The sequence below is a fragment of the Trachurus trachurus genome (genome assembly GCF_905171665.1).
Source record: "Trachurus trachurus genome assembly, chromosome: 11".
Taxonomy (NCBI): Eukaryota; Metazoa; Chordata; class Actinopteri; order Carangiformes; family Carangidae; genus Trachurus; species Trachurus trachurus.
In genome coordinates this window covers 6,057,010-6,080,009 of record NC_139904.1, presented here as the reverse complement: position 1 = coordinate 6,080,009, position 23,000 = coordinate 6,057,010, and the positions used below count along the sequence as shown (strand labels likewise).

The 23,000-nt window shown below is 41.2% G+C and overlaps 1 protein-coding gene across 1 annotated transcript in view; it reads right to left on the bottom strand.

The window, feature by feature from the left end:
- grin2da (glutamate receptor, ionotropic, N-methyl D-aspartate 2D, a) overlaps nt 1–23,000 on the bottom strand; it is a gene marked incomplete at both ends in the record, with an annotated part of 160,155 nt that overhangs the window by 125,762 nt on the left and 11,393 nt on the right. Inside the window, 2 exons of the mRNA XM_083982355.1 lie at nt 5,006–5,146; nt 12,319–12,506. Of these exons, the coding sequence (XP_083838481.1) occupies nt 5,006–5,146; nt 12,319–12,506 (329 nt within the window). The remainder of the gene's footprint in view (nt 1–5,005; nt 5,147–12,318; nt 12,507–23,000) is intronic.

Genomic DNA, 23,000 nt, shown 5'->3' with positions numbered 1-23,000 from the left:
AAATCTTGAATTTAAATTTACATATTCCCTGTCTTCCCGTATAAATTATCAGAGTCCATCCATCCATTGTTGATACACCAAAGGCTCGGGAATTCAACCAGGAACCTTCTTGTTGGGAGGCAAGAGCGCCAACCAACACGCCACAACTAAACAACTAGTATAAGGACATTTTTGTCTTTGTATATATATGCACTAGGGATGTACCTGAACCCAAATACGTTATTCAGAAGTAAATAAATAAAAATAATAAATAAAGCTTTGATCCAGAATAATTTTTCTGTCCGAAGTTTCACCTCATTATTCGGGAGCTTTTTTCTTAAGAAAAAGAAACGTTTGGATGCGAGTTTTGAGCATGATTTTGAGCCAACTACAAGAGATTACAACATAACGGAACGAAAAAATCCAATCACATCCATGCACGAGACACTGCCACAGTTTGGTTTTGGGTAAGAGAACCCTCAGGCTCAGTCACTGCAACAGCACATAACCAGGTGACTCTGGTTCACACTCCAACACACTAGGTGGCGCTAATGCACCTTAACGGGAAAAGAAGCGGCTATAAAACGGTGGATACATTTTTTTGAGTGCACAACCCGCGAAACGACTTGTTCCAAGACCAGAATTTGATCCATTCAGCCGCACAATAAATTATTTTATTCCCGTTCTAGTTAGCTGAGAGCTAAAGCGGAAGTTAGGGGCTGTGTCCACCAGACGCGCTTTCAGCTCTGACAGCGCTCTCAGCGCTGCTTTCCCAGCGCTTAGCGCTCTCTCTCTCCCTCGTCAGAATGCCGCTGTTGCTAGGTTACAAAACGAGTCCTCTGACACTTCCGTGTTCCTGCCTTGTTTAATGTAAACACTACAACGAGTGTCAGAAATACACAATAGCATTAGCAGCAGCTTTTGACATGGACCCTGAGGTCGGCCTACCTTCAATACAAGTGTGGGTCATGATATAAACCGAGCCACGTCTCCGGTTGTGTTGCTGTCGGTAACGTATGTCCCGCCCCTTCTTGATTCTGATTGGTCAGTGCGGTGAAAAGTGACATTGACGAGCGCGGGGCTGTTCTAAAAGTTGAACAGATTTCAACTCGAAGCGCTCTGAGCGCCGCGACAAAAAGAAGCAAGCGCCCAGGGCGTTTTACCGCCGAGGGCGCTGAGAGCTGTGAGCGCCCAACTCAATAGGGTTTGAATGTAAAATAGACGCCCAGAGCGCTGAAAACGCGTCTGGTGGACACGGCCCCTTAGCCGGCTAGCTCGGAGGAAGTCTCTAGTGCTCCCACTTCCGGTTTCTTCCCGAATACGAATAACGAATACAATTTTTTTTTTTAAAGCTTGAATCGGAACTGGAATACAAATAATGCACTGGCTGTACAGCCCTAATATGCACATGTCTTATCTAATCTTTATCCTCTTCATATTCTGTATTCTAAGTGCAACTGCTACATTTTATAATTTAATTTTTTAATTCTGATTCTGATTGAGTGATTGATGAGTTGCAAGCCGCCACAATAGGTTTATAACAAACTGTACAATCATTACAGGCCTGAAGTGTGTCTAATCTAAGCGGGTTTCTATCCAGACATGAGGTGTTTAAAGTTCAAAGTGCAGCTTTCACACTCGTCCCACAGTGAAGATGTTTACATGTGAACAAGTCCATGAAATCAAGCGTGGATCTCCCTGCAGAGTGAAACCCCTTCACGTGTTACAGGTGTCATTCGTGGCGCCGCGGCGAGAACTATCACTGCCACTCCACCAGAGTCCCACGAGCCCCGCTGCCTGTCAGCGTGACAGACAGCCCTGCTGCTGATTGAGAGCATTCAAATAAATAAATAAAGAGAGAGAGAGAGAAACGCCTGAGTCTGAGGGGCATGAAATGTTTAGCCGAGTTTAAAATGAACCTCCTCGCTTCATTAAAGAGCGCAGGCAGGCAGGCAGGCAGGCAGGCAACCCGCGGTAACCATCCATCTGCAGTCAGACTTGTTGTCTGTGCAGGGACGATTTCTCTGACGCTGCCATCAATCTGTCATATCTGCACCAATCTGTTATTTTTTTATTTATTTTTGCTGTTAACTGTTGTAATTTGGTTTCTGTTGTGCCTGCTCTGCCTCATCTATGTTTATTCCAGGAAGGACTTTGCTGCGGCTCCCAGAACGCCTTCAAATACACAAATAGGAAGAGGAAAGAGCCAATCTGAGCATTTATAGAGTAAACTACAGTATAGACTTTCCATTACAGTGACATACGGTACATCTGCGACAACCTCGGGTTCAATGTTTCTGCTCAGACACGACGCATGTGGACGGTTCAAACCAGCAGCGCCGCAATTACTGACAAACCGGCTGCAGCACCTGAGCTTCAGCTGCACGACGAGAGGCGAGTCACATCTGCACGAGCGGACGCACAAACACACGCTGGGATTTGGTGGTTCAGAGAAATCATTTAGATTAGCTTCTCCGTTGTTTCCTCATTAACATTTTGTCTTCATCACCGATCAGTCGGTGACATCTCATCTTCAGACCTGACTCGACTCAGAGGACGAGCTGGTCCTCGTCGCCTCCTGCAGACAATTTGTGAATTTCACACAGAAACCACTTGCATTAGTGGATCTGAACACAGATCTCCAGAGCGGGCGGAGCAGCAGGTTACCAGCCGGCTGCTGTGGCCCTGACAGCTGCAGAGCAGAGCACGACTCCTCCAAACGCCTCCTACAGGGGGTTGTGTCAGAGAGGCAGCAGTCAATCAAACCCACAGTTCAAAAGTTTGACTCATCTGTTCGTTCCCCCTCCACACACTCACAGTCCCACTGGGGAAGAAGAGCAAATGGTTTCAAAAATGAAAAAAAATATTTTTAAAATTTTCTACAATCATTCGTCACACTGCTTTTACATTGAGGTGGAGGTCAGGTTACATCCTGGACGGGTCACCAGTCCATCACAGGATTGATCAACCACTCACATGTCCGGGTAAATTAGAGTTGCCAAATCCGTCTTTGGATTGTAGAAGAACAGCCTAACCTTTCCAACCTTTGTCAGGTTTCATAGTTCATAGTTAAGATACAATACAATTCAATCTCAGTCTTCAAGAAAAGATTAAAGGTGCAACTTCTTAACTCATATGTATCATTGTAATCTGGGTATGTCTGTCTGATGTCTGTATGTCTATTTTTGAGTTATGATCTGTCCAGTGATTTTACGTTATGTTTTTGTTTGGTACTATGTATTGTCTCATTGTCTACGTGTATTCTGTGACATATGTTTTGTCTTGTATTCCTTCATGACTTGATATATGTATAAATATGTATTTGTTAGCATTATGTTGGAGGCTCCTGCCATAAACTCTAAGTAGCTTCTTGGGAGACCTGGCGCTTCACACATTCTGTTTTGCCTACAATTATCATGTGTGTTGTGTAAAATAAAATACTGATACTGAAAAATTAAATACTGATACTGACTTGAAATGAAATGAAGTGTCAACAAAACACAACTGGGGACCAAGAGTCCTCAGTTGGATCCAAATGGTTCAATCCATAGCCTTCCACAATGATGTCACACTTTTGCAAGAGGCCAACAGCATGAGCGAGGAAGTAATCATGGCAGAAAGAAGTGTGAGGTTTCATTTACAGTAACACAAATTGACACGAACAGCACAGTGTGCAAAGTCTGTGGCACAAAGATTTTACACAAAGAGTGGAAACACAGAAGTGTTTGAGTTGAGTAAGTTATTACACAACAAAAAAAGAAAAACTCATCCTCAACCTAGAAATAAAAAACAACATCCAAGCACAAGTCACACACTAGGGAAGGAATCACAAAATAAAACAGGAAATGAAACCAAACAAACAGAGTCCGAGAGCTCAAACATAAATCGTCTCCCAGAGAAAACCATGACAACCTCCTGGCAGTGAGGGGGCGGAGCTAACGAAGCAGTGAGACGTACAGTAGTAAATGTCAGTGGGTGGAGCCTCCTGCAGCGAGCAGCGTTTATTATAGGGTGCAGAGCAGAACACCTGCTCAGGTCAGGTGTTAGATCATTGAAGGTTTGTATTTAAAATAAATGTGTTGTAATGCAGAAAATGCCAAGTCCATGACATAATTACATGCACTATGTTGAACAGGTGTGACCCAGTTTGCGAAGATTAACCTCGAGTCGCTTGGGAGATGGATCTGTGTGTAACAGCAGCCTCTCCTAACTCTACCAACTGTACATCACAACGTCACAGTCATTCACTCTCCATGTGAGCCCGAGAACATGTTCCCATTAAACTCTGCTTATAGAGACTTGAATAAAGAGATGATGCATGGACAAAGGAGTCGTATACTGTGGGTGAGCTGAAGTGCAGTGACATGTCAATATTCCTGTACATGAAGGACAACACTGCTTATCTCCATCATCTCCATTAGAGCAGATATGAACTCCAACAAAAGCTCTTTAAAGGAAAAGAAAAGAAAAGAAAAAACATAGGAGCTGCTGTTCCCTGCTCCAGCAGCAGCAGCAGCTCTGGTGTTGTTCTCCGGGACATGAATGCAGCATAATGTTTTATATATGTCTACATTACTGCGGTGCTGAATGTGACCCTGAACAATGCCGCTGAGCTTCAAAATCAATACTCCCTCAGTGTGGAGGTCTTTCATTATGCTAACGTCCAATAATAATCATACATAAAACCAACATTTGTTCAGGGTTGTAATGACGACCATAAATCCCCCAGAAACACGGGAAAGCAGCAGCAGCAGCATCATTTCACATGTAAGAATGTGACCATAGAAACACCACAGCTGTTTTTTTTTTGTTTCGTTTCCCAGGCCGACATGACTCAGCTCTGAATGTGGAGGCTTCATTAAAGCTGCTGGCCACTATTTACTTTTCCGTGCTGCTCTGCTGTTTGCTCGCTCACTCTGCTGCATGTCAGGAGCTGCTGAGAACGACATCGAAATTCAAAGTCACCCTTCGCCGTCTTTCCCTCCCTCCCCCTCCTCCCCTCCCTCCCTCCCTCTCTGCCTCTCACCTGATCCTGTCTGGCACTCGATGGGTCTGGTTACCGTCACTCTGGCAGTTTCCTGCGTACTGCGACCGGCTGGTGGCCCCCTGGTCCCTCCGCAGAGCCATGGCTCCGTGGGTGAGCACAGAGACGCCCTTGGCAATGCGCCTGAAGGATTAAGGAGAGAACAATGTGAGACAGAGACAGTGGGACGTTTTCAAAGGTCTTTTCTTTTTAAGGAGAAAGTTAAAAAAAAAAAAAGAAAAGGAAGAGACAGTAGTCGTTGTTTGAATAAGTGCGTATCCTGTGACAAAGGAAATGCAGCAAGACTCAAAGTTAATAGCAGCGAGCCCACAGGGGGGGAGATGAATGAACTCCTCTCCTCGATAACTCAAGAGCTGAACTGGGCCAAATTTTAAAGAACGCTCATCTTGGCTCATCTCCCACCGACTGAGACACAGAAGAATTACCCACTTTCTATAAATGAGGTTGTGGTGGTGTTGGGTGTGAGCGCTTCTCTGCACCAGGAAAGAGACAAATCGAGAGTAAAATGCAAAACACGAGCCGTCGTCCCCTCGTCAAGCTCAAGAACCGGACTCACCAGCGATAGATAGATCACTCTCTGCTTTCAGAGACGAGCCGGGGAACATTTTTTTTCCATTTTTGAGAAACACATTTGTTTTCCGTCTTGCTGAGAGGCAGAGGAGAAAAGTGATATTACTTTGATCTGTGTGAGGACGGAGCAGAGATTAGTCGACCGTATGTTTAGCCTCTTTGCACAAAGGCCTGACAGAGAGGGAAAGCTCGAGAGAGAGGAAACACCTTAGAAAAGGCCTAAAATGTGATTATTTAAATGTCGCATCCTGTAAGCTAACATGCTAGCCACCAGTACACCCATAAACTACCATGGTGCAGAGTTATGTTCAGGTACATTAATGTTAAAGGAGTTCTAGATGTGGTGTTTTTTTATATGCTCCACATGCAGCATTAGGTAAACACCAGGTCCAGATTACATAACTCTAAAATACAGCATTGGAAGAACTCCAGATACAGAATTAGAGGAAATCTGGGGTTCAGGTTGGATGAACTCTAGACACAGGATCATACTACACATAGCACATAAATCCTAGATGTGCTTTTGGATGTACTGTACTGTACTATTGGATTAGATTAACTCTAGATAGATGCATGATTGGATTAAATCTAGATACAGTATTAGATTAACTCTAGATATACTGTATTGGACTAACTCTACAGTAGATAGAGAATTTGATCAATTCTAATACAGCATTAAATCTGGATTACATAAACTCCAGATATACATTATTATAGATACAGTAGTAGATCAAGTATGCACAGTAGCACAACGTATTGGATAAACTATAAATGCAGTATCAGATTAACTCTAGATACAGGATTATAACTATAGATAAAGGATTAGATTAACGCTAGATACAGTGTTGGATTAACTCTAGAAACAGGATGAGGTTAACCCTAGATATAAAATTGGATTAACTCTAGATATAGGATTTTATTAACTCTAGATACAGCTGTAGATTAACTCTGGATACAGGATTCTATTTACCCTAGATAAAGGATTGGATTAACTCTACAGTAGATACAAGATTGGATTAAATCTTGATACAGGATGAGGTTAACTCTAGATAAAGGATTAGATTAACTCTAGATACAGGATTGAATTAACTCTCGATACAGGATTGGCTACAGCATTAGAAGAACTCTTGGGTTGGATTGGATAAACTATGTGATACTCGAATACTGCTAGACACAGTATTAGATGAAGTCTATGCACAGTGGCACATAAATCATAGATACAGTACATGAATAAAGGATTAGATGAACTCTACAGTATCAAATAAACCTTAAGATATAATATTAGACAAATCCTAGACACAGTACTGGATAAACTCTACAAACCGCATTAGAAAGTAAGATTTGCTCTGCTCTTTTAAGGAGATCTGAAAGAACCAGAGAAACAACAAGGTTTGATGCCTCTTTAACCAACACATACATTAATATTAAATCAATTAAAGCCAAGAATCCCAAAAGCTTAAACACAATAAGAGGAGGGCGGTTTGTATTCATTGCATTAGCCGAGCGCTGTTAAAGGCCGCCTCACAGACTTGTATGAATCTGAATGGATGACACCGGTGATGAATGAGCCACAGCACGATGAAGCAATCACGCTAATGCAGGCACGACCTCAGCACAACAACCACGATCCAGATTCTGTATTTATTTAAGGATCCTTCGCTCTGATAAATAAATATTAGCACACACACTCTCTCTCTCTCTGTGTCTGTCTCAGGACAGTTTAATAATAGATCAGACTTTGATCTGCATGAAGTTTTTTTTCAGAGCCTTTTTTAAAAAGGCACCGCTTTTTATTATGACTGTAAACTCAACTCTGACTTGTAATTCAACGCTCAAAAAACAACACAGAACACCTCTCAGGCCTTATTATACGAGATGCTACGATGTATTATGTAAAATATACATTTAAGTACGGCGATAACTTCCTGCTGATGAGGCTCCATCAAGGCAGGAAAAAGGCCCGGCTAATGATGCCAAATTTAAAAAGCATTTCAACGTGGGGGCTTGCTTCTATAATTCAGGGTTATTAACACTTCAAACAAGCTGGCAGGCCAGGACGGGCCGGCGAGGACGGACGGTTGGGGAGGGTTCAAGAGTTCAAAAGTGCTCTGTGAATAAATCGTCGCTGTCACAGACGCTGTTCCTCTTCACAGGGAACTGATTCATCATCGTCCTCGGGACAGGAAGCGTCGGAGCGCCGGCGTCCGCGCTCATCTCCTGCCAGTTGCTACTGGTGCAGGTTCTGCTCAGATGGTTTTGATTATTACAGTGTGTGAGTCAGGGAGGGGGAGGGGGCAGGAGTGATGAAGTTTGCATGTTGCATGTTATAATGTGAATCAGTTAACGAGGTTGGATTTAATTTCACATGTGACTTGAAGGAGGTGTTTAGCGGTGCAGCGGGGCGAGACGCCGCTCCCGTTTCTTTAATACGTTCACAAAAAACCACTGGTCCACAACATCACACACATCGTTCTTTACTATCTGGAACGGCTCTCGGAGGAATTCAGCAGCAGCAGCAGCAGCTTTCATAAAAACCCTGCAGCCAGAGATGGACAGAGTACTCGACCCCAGTACTTGAGTAAGAGTACAAAATTTACTCAGTTACAAGTAAAAGTAGCTCAGTCGACATTAGGGCTGACCCAAAAAAATCGAAGCTTTGAAGCTTTGTTCGTTGCCATGGAAAATCGATCATGAAGTCCGCGATCGATTGTTTTTTTTTTCTTCCTTTTTTCCTTTTTGACACCGGTTCTCATCGGCACTTGTTACATTAAAATTAATAGGCTACTTGGCATCCTGGAAACCTGCCTGATTTTGGAGATATGCAGTGTTTGTTTGCCATTACTTTCAGTATTTCCGCTACAATCGCACGCGCTTTAAATTTACTTTAAGTAAGAGTAAATTTCTTATTTTTCACATCAATGAATTACTATAATTTTTTCTAAATGAATTTAAGGACCTTTTAACTCTTGTTTCTGAGAATTAACTCTTTGAAACCACCTGATGTGCTGCTTTTAGGGGTTAGGGTTTCCTTCTTTGACAAACGCAGCTTGTGTCCAATAGGATTTTAGAAAAAAGAAGAAAAAAAAGAGCAGACCTGAAAGTAACAAGTACTTTTCAGACTTCCTAGAAATTAACTCGAGTAAAAGTAAAAAATATTTGCCTTGGAAATGTATTCAAGTAAGAGTAATAAGTACCAAAGAAATCTAATACTCAAGTAAAGTACAAATGTACTTAAGTACAGTACTCAAGTAAATTTACTCCGTTACAGTCCACCACTGCCTGCAGCAGAGAGGAGGCTGTAGCCTTTTACGCCGCTCACTTTACAACTCTGTGAACTGGTCAATTGACTAATGGTGCGTTCAGGTGATCGCCATCAACTCATTAGGTGAGGAAACATCACATCACATGACGGAGCTGTTGGTCTCTCATCAGACCAGAGAAATCAAACCAACAGAGCACAGAAAACCATGATGTGAAAATACTTCATTATTCACGTTCCATCATTCCTGCACAGCAAAGTGTAAAGATGCAATTATCATCATCACCAAGATGAGATAGATATTCACATTATTTACATCATTAACCTGCAGGTTGTTGATTTTCTGTAACTCGGCTTGAAAATTGATTCTTTGTTTGAAACTACAGCTTCATAACAAAAACTTTTGAAAGTTTTCTGTCTCATATTTTGACCTCAGAGCTGCTCATTTGTCCCAGAGAAGGTTTAGTTATCAAGACATGACGTGTTTTAAATACTGAATGACAGAAGTCGTCTATGTAGGTCACATGATGAGATCTAAACCATCACAAGTGAACAACTCCATCCTCTGTGGAGGAGCTCCATTGACTTGAAAGGCGTTCTTGTTTTTATTCCTTATTTGTCAAGCTCCTCTATAAATGTTTGTGTAGTTAAAACTCTGAAAATGGAGTGAAATATTAATGACAGCTGAAGAAAAGTTGGTGCTTTATTGTAGAGATAGATGGTTGTGTAGTGTTTATCCAGTGTAAAGATGGACGGAGGCTTCTGGAGAGGGTTTCGAGTGGGCTGCTCTGTTGCATCTTGGCAGCACCTCAGTCTGTTTAACTCCCAGTTAATCCAAACACAAAATAATGTTTGGAGCTGAGATTTTGGAGTCTGCACAACGCTGCTGTAAAGTTTAACCATGGGCGTCTATTGGACTGACTCACTGTTGGAAACATTGTTTACTTACTGTGGATCTATTACCACTTTCAACTAGGGATTTGCCGATTTGTCCGATATGCCGATGCTGTCAAACACTTCATTTCCAATTCCGATAACAACCTGTACTAGGGATGCACACTTTGAATTTTTTTTATGACCGATAACAGACGTTCCTTAACCGATTATTAATCGTTAACCGATAAGATTAAAACGCTTGCGCGGCGATCGCTGATGGTTTTCCCTTTGTTTTTGGCCTTTATAAAATACACACACATGTGCAGCAACAGCTGAACAGCGCCAGATCCACTGTGCTCTGTCTCAGATGGAAGTTAGATCTCACAATGTTGAACTGTTTTTATACAAAGTGCAGCCAAACACCAGACTGAAGCAGAGAGAGAAACAGCAGAGCTCCTCTGCTACTTAAATTGCTGCCAAATCCAGGCATTACGTTATCGGGTTTTCATTATCGGCAGAAAAACTGATAATGGGACGGACAGATATTACATTTTTAAGATATTATGGGACATCCCTACTTTTAACCTGGTGCGTTATTTCATTATATTAAATTAAAGTTATAACTATGACTGTAAATTCAGACATGATGGAACCAAATTCTCCCGGAGTATTTGTTTTGTTGTGCAGCATCTGTTGGAAACATCTGGTCGTATTTTGTCCCTGTGCTGTTTATTCATATATGTAAAACCAGTGTGATATGAAAACAACTCATGAGGATTTTAACGTTTCTGTTTGAGCCTGACTGAGGCTGAACTGTGATGCTTTGCTTTGAAAGAAGTAACTACTCTGCTGCTCACTGGTCTTTCCCTTCCAGCATGGATCGGACAATGATTTCATAACCATAGAAACCAGATGCTGCTTGGCACAGCAACAAGGAATCCTGCATATGAGTTTATGCAAAATCTACCCAAGGTCATGTGTGGGATGCTGTAAAAAAAAAAAAACTAAGCACTTAATGTATCTAAACACATAGGAATAAAAGCTGTGATTTTGTTGCAGCTGGGAGTCTTTCTATCCGACCCCCCGCTGCATCTCCTCTCTCGACTGGGGTGGATTTAATAGTCAAAATCAATAAAGGATTGCACCTTTCACCTGGATTCACTCGGTCGGTCTACTTAGATTAGATTAGATGAGAATTTAATGATCCCTGGGGTGAAATCAGATCATCCCCGCAGCAGATAATACATCACCGACAGATCAGGTGGTCGTAAAGGTTTACTGCGTGCCCTCATGCGTTGAAAATAAAGAAAAGAAAAAGATTTTAAAAAACTCAAGAGTGGATGTTTGTTTTCTCTCTGACCCTCATGAAGATATTTAAAATCATAAAGTTGTTCAGCAGCTTCAAGGGTTCGGCCCTGCAGAACTTATGAATGAATGATGGCACCGCTCAGCACAATCAGGATTTGTGCTGCTACAGATTCAGATTTACATTAGCGTCTCGCGGTGGCTCAGAAGGTCGTCGACTTATAGATGCATGAATATTGAGTGTACGGATTAATTCCTGATCTCTGAAAACACATTTCTGTGATAAAACCTCTGAACTCAATGTTCACTTATGAAGATTTTCCTGAAGGCCGTGGAATTCAGCCAAAACCATCCGTGTTAGTTTATTAAACCAACCTTGAGTTTTATATAAAAACAAATGGTACATATATAATATATATTCTTGTGGGGCAGAAACTTAAAGGGATAGTTCAACATTTTGGCAAATTGGCCCATTGCCATAATCCCTATAGTTTTAGCAGTAGGTTCGTTACTTTTAATTGTCGGTGCAAGATATTTTGCTGCTCAGAGGCTAATGGGATTTCTTGGTTTCCCTCATCAAACTCTTCAAATACACAATCCAACAACTCCAAAATGCTCTGGTGGACAAGTTGTGACCTGCACATTCACCACGCTATGAGATAATAACGGAACGTTACGATAGAGAGTTGTTTTCGAGACAAATGCAGAGACTGCTTGCTGAAAAACTGCCCCCGACGGGAACGTGCATCAGCGGTTTTGCATGAATTTCCCTCTAAAACAACTCTGTCTTGTAACGTTCTGTTATTATCTCATAGCGTGGTGAATGTGCAGGTCACAACTTGTCCACCAGAGCGTTGTGGAGTTGTTGGATTGTGTAATCGATGAGTTTGATGAGGGAAACCAAGAAATCCCATGAGCCTCCGTAGCGTAGCTCTGAGCAGCTCGCGGCTCTGCTCCGCCATTCTAAAAACAGCTTGCACCGACAATTAAAGGTAACAAACCTACTCCTATGACTATAGGGATTATTATGGCAATGGGCCATTTTGCCAAAAAAAATGTTGAACTATTCCTTTAACTCCCAGTGCATCACATTCTGCTGTGTTTAGTAAAGCAGATATGATGCATTATGTTCTGGGTCTGTTTTATATTCATCTAAATGTGCACAGGAACAGGAAGTCCCAAACGTCTGTCAGTGCAAAAAGGGAAAAAAAAGTGTGTGTGTGTATATACTGTATAAATATGAATGCACTGCAGTACATCTGAACATCTCTGAACCTGCTCGTACCTGCGAGGCTCGTCCCTCCATCCCTGCGGCCGGATGGCGAACAAGGCCTTGGGCAAACCCTCCAGGCCCAGACCGGACAGAGCCGGCCCCACGGCGAACCACATGTGACTGGGCCCGGCCTGTCCCGCCGCCCAGGCCGCCTTGAAAACCAGCTCCGCCTCCTCCAGGGAGCAGTACAGCAGACGCACCTTAGGGAGCAGGAGAAGGAAAAAAGGGGGGGGAAAGAAACAGAGGAGGAAATAAGGATCCGAGATACAATTTAGCAGAAGAAGTGGCAGAAAATACCCGAGGAGGAATAAAAAAGAGCGACAGAGCAGGGGGGGATTAGAGGAGCAGAAAGAGAGTTGATGGATTAAGAAAAGAGGGAGTATAAGTTTAACACGGCGGAGAGGGAGACGTGAATCAATTAAATGAAAGGGAGGAAAGAGGGAGGGAGGGAGGGAGGGAAACAATGAAAGTGACAGAGGATGAGACAGAGGTGCAGAAGGGAGGAGGATAAATGGATGGATGGATGGATGGAAGTGGAGAAACAGGAGCGAATAGTAAACGTCCGTCCCGTTTCTCATCCTCAACTGTTTGTCCTTTATAAAGCCGCTCTCCCGCTCCCTTTACAGTTATGGATTAGGTTCATTTATATTTCAATACATGTGGTGAACTTATACATTAATACTCATCATGTCTTTTCTTTTCTTTTTTTTTTTCTTTTACACACACAGAGCTGCTCTTGAAAATCAGCACCTCTCGGTCTGCTTGTGTTTCCCCTTCATACATTATTAAAACCCTGGGACTGGATGGAGGAGCTGGATTAAAAAGACAAAGTGAAAGTAGGAGGAGAGAGAGAGAGAGAGAGCAAGCCTGCAGTGTGTGTATGTGTGTGTGTGTGTGTGTATGTGTGTGTGTGTGTGTGTGTGTGTGTGTGTGTGTGTGTGTGTGTGTGTGTGTGTGTGTGTGTGTGTGTGTGTGTGTGTGTGTGTGCAGTTGACGCTGAGGGTACTTCAGATGATTACACAGAGGAAGCACTTGAGGAAAATTTGCGCCACAGTTCTGTAAGAAAATTGACGAGGTTATAAAACTGAAATTAGTCAAAAGCAGCAAGTGAAATGCTTTTACTGACACACACACACACAATGTACCGGCAGGCGTGTGTGTGTGTGTCTGAATCATGTCGCACATACAGTACTCTGCACATTCGCTGCTTTTTACTCGCGTCAGAACGAGGACGGCGAGATGACGCCGATCCCTCCCACTCCGCTGACAGCAGAGAGGATCGTGGGTCGGCGTCGGGGTTCAAACTCCCTGTCAATCACAGCCTCCGAGCATTCTGGGTATTATATATTTAGATGCTCTTTACGTACAGCATCGACGTCGTGTTTCAAGTCTCGATACGTTTGCATTAAAAAGAAGGATCCAGTTCCTCCTCCTCCTCCTTCTCCCATCCTTCACACTCGGCTCTGATTCGTCCTAATTTGTCGTGCCATCGATCACTTTGTTAGAACAGGTGTCGCATTTTTTCAAACGCCGGCCATCTCATTTTGGAAGAAAACATTTCATTTAGATTCCACTCGCGTCTTCATATTTCATCATGTCAGAGCCAAACAGCATCCACACAAACACACACACACACAGAGGCAGGAATGAATCAAGTTGTGAAGAAAATCCGTCATTCAGGAGAGAAACCAGGAGTGGATTTAATTTGATTTAATTTAATTTAATTTAATTTAATGCTGCTAATTATTTTTGCTAGTGTTTTTAACAGGTAGTTATTTATTTTCAGAAATGAAACGGCTCCATTTTCCCTCCTGACAGCTGTTGTTTAAAGACGTCTCCCATGAATACTTTCACACCTACAGCTCAAAGCGCCCGATGAACTGAAAGTCAATTCATTATCCAACAAAAGCTCGAAGCATCCAGCAGCTCATCGTGTGACGTAAAGCTGCACTAATCTCAATGTTTACAGTTCAACAGTGAATTAAACCACTGTAATGTGAAAGTTTACATCAGTCTTTCAGCCGTTTTAGCCTCTTTTAGCTCTTTGTTTTGGTCGCCCCGCTTGGGCATTTAGTATTTTAGTAACAGACAGGTCGGTTATTCAGGACGGGGTGGAGACCAAACAGGAGCTAAAATGTGAATAACTACTAACCAAATTTAGTTTTGGGGGTAAAATCAGAGTCAATTTTATTGTGAAAGTCCTGATTAAATGTTATTACTCACTTCTTTCGGATATCTCTTTGATCATTTGTAATTTTTTTTGGCTTGGTGTTTTAATTTGAAATTAAACCTGGTGTATAATAACCAAGAACTGTACAGGAGCTGGCTACAGTTAGCAAGCAACTTTAAAAAATAAAAATTTCAATGACGCAATTGGTACAATTGAGTGGGATATGTAGGATTTCAGTATGTGGAGTGGGTGGAGACCAAACCAGAGCAAAAAATGTGAATTACTACTGACCAAATTTTTATTTTAGGGTCGAATAAGAGTCTGAATCATGATCTGCTTAGTAGTTATAGTCATAGCAGTAGGATCGTCTGTGCAAGCTATTTTTAGAATGGCGGAGCAGAGCCGTGAGCTGCTCAGAGCTACGCTACGGAGGCTCATGGATTTCTTGGTTTCCCTCATCAAACTCATCAAATACACAATCCAACAACTCCACAACGCTCTGGTGGACAAGTTGTGACCTGCACATTCACCACGCTATGAGATAATAACGTTCCGTTGATGCAATTGGTACAATTGAGTTGGATATGTAGATGATTTTAGTATGTGGATTTTATTACTACTGACCAAATTTTTTATTTTAGGGTCGAATAAGAGTCTAAATCATGATCTACTTCCTGTTGTCACTCACTTTTATTGTGAAAGTCCTGATCAGGAATTGTTACTCATATGTTTCAGATATCTTTTTGCTCACTTGTCATTTTTCGCACCTACTGCTGTTTAAAGATCAGCAGTGGTCCTTTTTTTTAATGATGCAAGAAATCACTCTTACATAGTATCAAAAATGTATATTCACACTGTTCAATCTTTAATCTTTAATCCTCTTCTTCAGAAAATACAAATCAATAAGCAATGATACACGCTCCATGATTTGTATTTCAGTGCAGGAGTCTTTTGTGAAGCTGGATGTTAATGACTGAAGTTGCTCGCAGCTGTGATCGGACTCTTAAATATCAAAGTGTTAAAAAAAAAAAAGAGTAGTACAGTAAAACTACATAAGAGATTTAGCCTCTGTTGCTGCGCTCCTTCATTTCTCATACATTTATTCTCCTGTAACGATAAACTAAAGTGAATCCGACACGTACACACCGGCTCTCCCGCTCACCAGTCACAACGCCGAGATGCAGATCACGGGCTGACGCCTGGGGTACGCTAATTGGCGAAGGCAAAGCTTTGAAGTAAAATAAATGGCCCATGCAGCTCCACAGCCTCCCCAGTGCCTCCCAGATCGAGTTAAAAAAGAGACGTAAGATAAATTATGTTGTGTTTGCTGCAGAACGGGGAAGTTTCCAGGTGTGAAGGCAACAGTGAAGCACCAACACTGATCTTTTTATTGGTCTGTCAAAGCAGCCAATTGAAAGAAGACGGTGTTACAGTAGCTTCACTTCACGGCCTCCCAGTGTGTTTAAGAATAGATCTGAAGGCCCTTTCACGTGTTTAATGGTTTGGTTCTTAATGGTTTGTGCGACGAGCTTACGTTGCAGATTCTCTATGGTTTTATAATCCTTCACTAGCTCTTCGATCCTCCACTGCCAAGCTTTTAAATACACACATTTTTAGGCCAAAGAAAATAGGCAGTGCAGCTGTTTTAAACGGCTCACCGTCCTGCCAGCAGCTGGAAGAGATGTGGACGCTCTGTGCACAGTTTTTTTTAAAGACGACAGCTGAAAACTTATTTATTAACTTGGCTTTTAATTAATTTCCTCATGTTTTATTATTCGTACTTTCTCTTCATCTTCATTTTATTGTACTATTTCATTTTTTACCGTGAAGCACTTTGCAGAGTGCTCTATAAATATTATTATAGTCGTATTATCAATAGTTGACTTGTTCACACTGCTGTGAAACTGCTGTGATGATGATGCAGCTCTATTTGCCGGTTGAGTCCACTCACTGACGGGTTTCCAGGACATGAGTGAGTGTGGTTGTGATGATAAACTTCTGAACAGCTCAGGTGTTTTCTTCTCTTAAACTTCCTCGCTCACTCATCAAGGAGCATTTCAGCAGGATAAACCGAATCCTGATTTTTGGAGTTCTGCCTAATACCGAATCCACTGTTTAAGATTTGGCCGAATGTGAACCGAATCCTACCGTAAACACATTATAAATGCACTAAACATCACACAGTGTGTTTAATTCTAACTGTAAAAAACAATGAGCAGTAATTTTCACCACTATTTTGCATTTGAACAGAATGATCACACAATATCACTGAACATTTAAGCTTCAAGTCATTCAGGAAACAGGCTTCAGTATTTTGTCTCTTTTAAAACAAGAAATAAAAAGACAAAGAAGTGAAATTATTTCCACAGAGCAGAGAAAATACATGTCTGTAAGTATTATTGTGCCATGTTAACATGTTTATGTTGAAATAAAATTGTAGCGATAGCGATGCTAATTTCCATTAGCCTGTCTATGATGTTTTCCATTATATGTTAGCATCAAGCTAATGGACTTTATAAGTAAGTATTAGTTAAATATATACTTGCTTACTTTTAGTATTATTTTGTGATAATGACAGTGATGCTGGCTGTCGATGCTGTCGTTCAGGGAGAAACAAACCTCATCAAAAGTACAAAATTCAACCAAATACGAAACTGAGTCCTGGATTCGATTCATCCCTAATTTCAACATAGTTTGTACAGTAACCAGCTCAGGCTCAGAATCAAAGGGTCCAGCTGCTTCACAAACACACCAGCATTTAAAGCAGGTAAGTAAATACAAAAGCTCTGAGCTCTTTTTCGTCAAGGACATGCACTAATACACTGCTGCAGAAAATAGCACATTTAGATGGATCATATTGACCCTGGGCGCCCAGCAGGCAAGACCTCATAATGCAATAATGCATCTTTGGAAACTGTTCAAAAAACGTATGTCTCCTGGAAATTTATGTTTGAGTCTGGGGCTTTTTATAACACTTCAGCTGAGAGGTGAGCATTAGCAGCAGCATGTTAAAGGGGACCTATTACACTCATTTCAAGGGCTTTTAATATGATATTGGATCCCAGTGGGCCACTATTGAATGTTCCCCCTTCCTTCTGCATAGTGGCACGCCTCCTCTCACATTAAAGGAAGTTGTTTCACCCGGTAAAACTGTCGACTTCATTCATACAATCGTACGTCTTGAAACCCAGAATCCGATCCAGACAGCGAAAAAACAAACAGCCAGAACCTCTTTCGCAGCACGTCTTTTGCAAGACGTCTCTGAATGGTAAACGCTAAATTCCACCACATCTAATATTATCATTGTATGGTTAGATATAACAACAACCTCCTACTAAAAGTCTGCAAATGACACTGGGCACTGAAGCCAGAGCCAGAACCAGGGAACTTCCCCTCAACCTGTGAGGTATCCAAGTGAGACTTTAGAAAAAACGCTCCAAACTCGAGCATTTGCTGAAACTTCAACACACACCTACCTCATGATATTTAGGTAACCCTTTAATTTACAGGCCGTTAATTACATGATAATGTCAAGAAATAGCCAAGAAATAACAATTAATTGTGTCATAATGTCTAGAAATAGCCTAGAAATAACGGTCAATTCCATAGCAATGTAGAGAAATATAGCAAAGAAATAATGATTGATTGCCTAGAAATAACCCAGAAGTAACGGTCAATTCAATTCAATTCAATTCAATTTATTTAAAGTGGGACAATGCAAGTTCATGAACGAAACAAAATCGTAAACAAGCCGGATTGTAGCCACAGGCTAATTTCCATCCATCAGTTGCAAGGACTTGGTGAAAAAAAATTCTGGCCTTTCCCAAAAAATTCAAAGCATGAAAAGCGTGTGTAATCTTTTGCCTTTATGAAAAACATGTCATTACTATGAAATTAATTGTTATTTCTTGGCTATTTATTGACATTGTCACGTAATTAACGGCCTGTAAATTAAAAAGTTACCCATATTTATAAGTCTGAAAAGCTGGACAAAGCATAATAGGTCCCCTCTTAACGTGTCGGTTCTTTATATAAGGTTGAACATCCTTCATCTGGTCGACATGAATGGAGGTCAACGGCCGTGACACAGAGTGATGTCACTGAGTGTCAGTGTGTCACCTGCAGTGGATCCAGGTCAGGGTCGGTTCAGAGAAGCAGCAGCAGCAGAGTGAAGAGCGGCTGCAGAGCGACGGGAAGTGAGCGCTTTATGTTGAATATTTTCACCTCTTTATCTTCTTATCCAACAGCGCTTTACTTTGAAATTACAGTTTGTGAACCACTGTGTTTCTGTCTTCTGAGTCATGCAGCTGAGTGGTAAGTGTTTGTGTATATAGTAACACAGTGGTCCGACTGTTCACACACTGCAGCTCCTGTTTGGTTGCAGATCAAAAGGAGATAAAAGGCAAAATAAAAGTGTAAACTTCAGCTGATACGAGTCGTTTTTATGGTTATTTCTTCTGACCCGGTCACAGCAGCTTATCACTCATCTTCTACTCTGCTGCTGCTCCCGCTGCTTCACTAAAGTGGGAGAGCACTGATCTCAATCTACTGCACTACATAAACTGACTGTAGTACTGTATATATCTAACCTATATGATCTAGATATACACATAATTGACTATAATTACAACCTGAACTATCAACAAGCAACATGGATGTTCAAACCAGATGTGGGAAACCGTGTTCAGCTCCTGCACCTGTGCAAACGTCATCTAAACGAGTTCATCTCCACCTTCACTCTTCAGCATTTCATTTCACTTTCATTACCTTACATCATGTTCTCTCCAGCCCTTTTGCTTCTGGTCTATTCTCCACCCTCCTCTTTCCTTTTCTTTCTCTTTCTCCCTTTCATGGATTTCATTTTGACAAAGGTCATTTACGCTGCAAACTGTAAAATGATGAGAGGAAGTAACGAGTGAAAAGGCTGCAGTGTGAAACGACAGAGGAGATATCGCTGATGAGTGTTTGGGAGGAGGAGGAGGAGGAGGAGAGAAGAGCTCCGTCGTCTCCGTCAGGTGTGTCGGACCGTGGCCGAGGTCACGTCAGGTGAGGTCCATTCTCACTCTGCTGTCCGTTTCATCTGGACTCTGTTGTTTCTCTGCGGCAATGATGCAGAAAAACAACATTTTCATTTCTAACCTTTTATGTTGTAAAAGGTTAGAAGTAAAAAAAAAAAAAGGAAAATAAGCAGCTTCCTGGCAGTGAATTATTGTATAAATATCCAGCTCTGAACTCATTTGTACTTTACATCTGCAAACCACCACCCAAGAGTGCTGGAACATTTAGCCTGACACCAAACTAACACAGAGACTAAGATGAATATTTAAACTTCACACACGCTAAGTAGTTTCTGTATTTTTCTTCGGCCTGTTGCCAACGGAAACAACACTGTCAATAACCTTTAAACAGTTCGCTCCTTCACTGTGGTTGGTCAGTTTTAGAAAACTACAACTCCAGAGCTTAACAGAAATGAAATGTGGTCTCCTATCTATCTATCTATCTATCTATCTATCTATCTATCTATCTATCTATCTATCTATCTATCTATCTATCTATCTATACTGTATATACGTATTAGTCTACTTGCCAAAAATGAGTACCCGGAAATGTTGAGTACCCCAAAGTTTTATGTTAGAAATATATAGTATGGGTCCCCAGTATTCAGAAACTGCCGGATGCTAACTTATATATATTGGGCAATTAGCACAATTGACATAATTAGCATAAATTAGCATAATTTCCTATATGGGCAATATTTCAACAAAATTGACTTGGCTGATCTGGGCAATATTGGAGTGGTTTTAGGGGTTATTGATGATGCTGAATCCATTTCTGACATTTTCAAAATTCAAAATGGCTGTCTAAACCGGAAGGGACCAGATTGAAATCCATCAAAATCGGCCCAAAAATCAAAAATGTCAGAAATGGATTCAGCATCATCAATAACCCCTAAAACCACTCCAATATTGCCCAGATCAGCCAAGTCAATTTTGTTGAAATATTGCCCATATAGGAAATTATGCTAATTTATGCTAATTATGTCAATTGTGCTAAGGCAGTTTCTGAATACTGGGGACCCATACTATATATTTCTAACATAAAACTTTGGGGTACTCAACATTTCCGGGTTCACAATGGGGCCCTATGGGCTGGCAAGTAGACTATATACAGTATATACTGTACATATTTATACATAGTCACCACTTGGATTTAACTAAGCTAATACTGTAGGTCAGAGCCCCTCATTGGATAATTACTGCACAAATGATTATGTTTCAGCTGGCAACAAGTTAATTAACTCTAACTGATGCAGTCAGTAGCTTCTCGTTTCTTAAACAACCATGTTGGAAGACACATCTTGTGGTCGTGGAGAAGATGTTCATCTGTTTCAGAAGGGTCAAATTATTGACATCAAGCAAATAAAACATCTAAGGAGATTACTGAGACTAAAACTGGGTTAAGAACTGTCCAACGCATTATTACAAACTGGAAGGAGAGTGAGGAACCATCATCTTCAAGGAAAAAAATGTGGTTCAATGTGAACACAGAGTCCAGACCTTCACCCCACTGAGAACCTTTGAAAAATTAATACAACTCTGGACGGGAATAAATGTTGTGACGTTGCAGAATCTTATCAAAATGATGCTGTAATCAAAGCTAAAGGCGGTCCAACAAAATATTAGAGTGTGTACAGGCAGTGTATGTATATGTATATATATATATATATATATATATACACACACACACAGACTTCATGTACTGTATATGTATATTATGTATGAGCCCCTCAGATCAAAGAGTGTTTGTGACTCTGTCCTCCAGCGAAGAACTGAAAAAGCTCCATGTTTCAGACGCGACAGAGACACAACAGTTAAACACTGATGTTCTACTACAAAGCTCCCAGGTGTGTGTGTGTCTTTGTTTGTGTGTGTGTGTGTGTGTGTGTGTGTGTGTGTGTGTGTGTGTGAGTCTTTGTGTCTGTGTGTGCGTGTGTGTGTGTGTGTCTGTGTGGTCCCAGAGGACGTTGGTGTAAATGACTAGTGTGTCCTCCGTCTGCCTCCCCTAAATAACTCTTCTACTGTAAGCCCGGAGCTTTTTTTTTTTTTTTTTTCCTCGCTACAGTAAACAGAAGAAAACTCGGTCAGAGAGAAATTCATATTTCATGTTATGTTTTCTTTTTTGTTGTTGTTGTTTTCTTGATCTCAGCAGCTGTCAGTGCATCAGAGCGCCGTTGTTTATCCGTATGTAGAGATCTAAAAATATTTGTATGAAGCTCCTCAAATTCTAAATCACAGTGTTCAACCTTAAAGGGATAGTTCAACATTTTGGCAAATTGGCCCATTGCTATAATCCCTATAGTCATAGCAGTAGGTTCGTTACCTTTAATTGTCGGTGCAAGCTATTTTTAGAATGGTGGAGCAGAGCTGCGAGCTGCTCAGAGCTACGCTACGGAGGCTCATGGGATTTCTTGGTTTCCCTCATCAAACACATCAAATGCACAATCCAACAACTCCACAACGCTCTGGTGGACAAGTTGTGACCTGCACATTCAATAATGGAACGTTATTATCTCATAGCGTGGTGAATGTGCAGGTCACAACTTGTCCACCAGAGCGTTTTGGAGTTGTTGGATTGTGCATTTGATGTGTTTGATGAGGTAAACCAAGAAATCCCATTCTGAGCAGCCTTCCGCTCTGCTCCGCCGTTCTAAAAATAGCTTGCACAGACAATTTAAGGTAAAGAACCTACTGCTATGACTATATGGATTATGGCAATGGGCCAATTTACCAAAATGTTGAACTATCCCTTTAACAAGCTTCAAAACGTGGCTGAAACTACAACTGATCAATGCTTTGATCCGTCTGCGCAACATAAATGTGATAAATCACCATCATAATTATAGTATCTTGTGTTTCTCCCCTCTATCAACAGTCCAAAGCTCACAGATATTTCATTCATTATAGGGTAAGAAAAGGTCAAAACCACACAAAGAAACTGAAACCATCAATTTGTGTAGCGTTTTTTCATGAAAATTCAATAAACTCTTTAATTATCTGACTAATTACTGCAGCTTGACCACAGCAGTCTGCAGGTCAGATAGTTAAAGCACTCGTCAGGTGAATCAGACTGCCAATATCAGGCTTGTTCAGATTAGATGTTTAATACCTTGGACCTGTCTCCTTGGCATCACTGAAGAGAACAAAGCTCTGAGGCTGAAGGAGCAAATATCTGCAAATATCTCCTTTTTTTTTGGGGTCCTGTCACCAATAAAAAGCTTTAAAATGTGAAAATGTGATTTTTGACAGGAAGAATACGATGACATTTGTTGTGACATTTACTTCAAGGACTTTAGAGTGATTTTACTTTTGGCTGAACTTTTTGCAAAAACAAGTCCCAATAACCTGTTTTTTTTATTTTATTTATTAAAGCAGTTTGATAACGCTGCTGTTTCTTTGTTCAAAACACACAATAGATGATTATTTTTATATTTAATTCACCCTTTCTTCCCTTCTTCGCCCTGAAT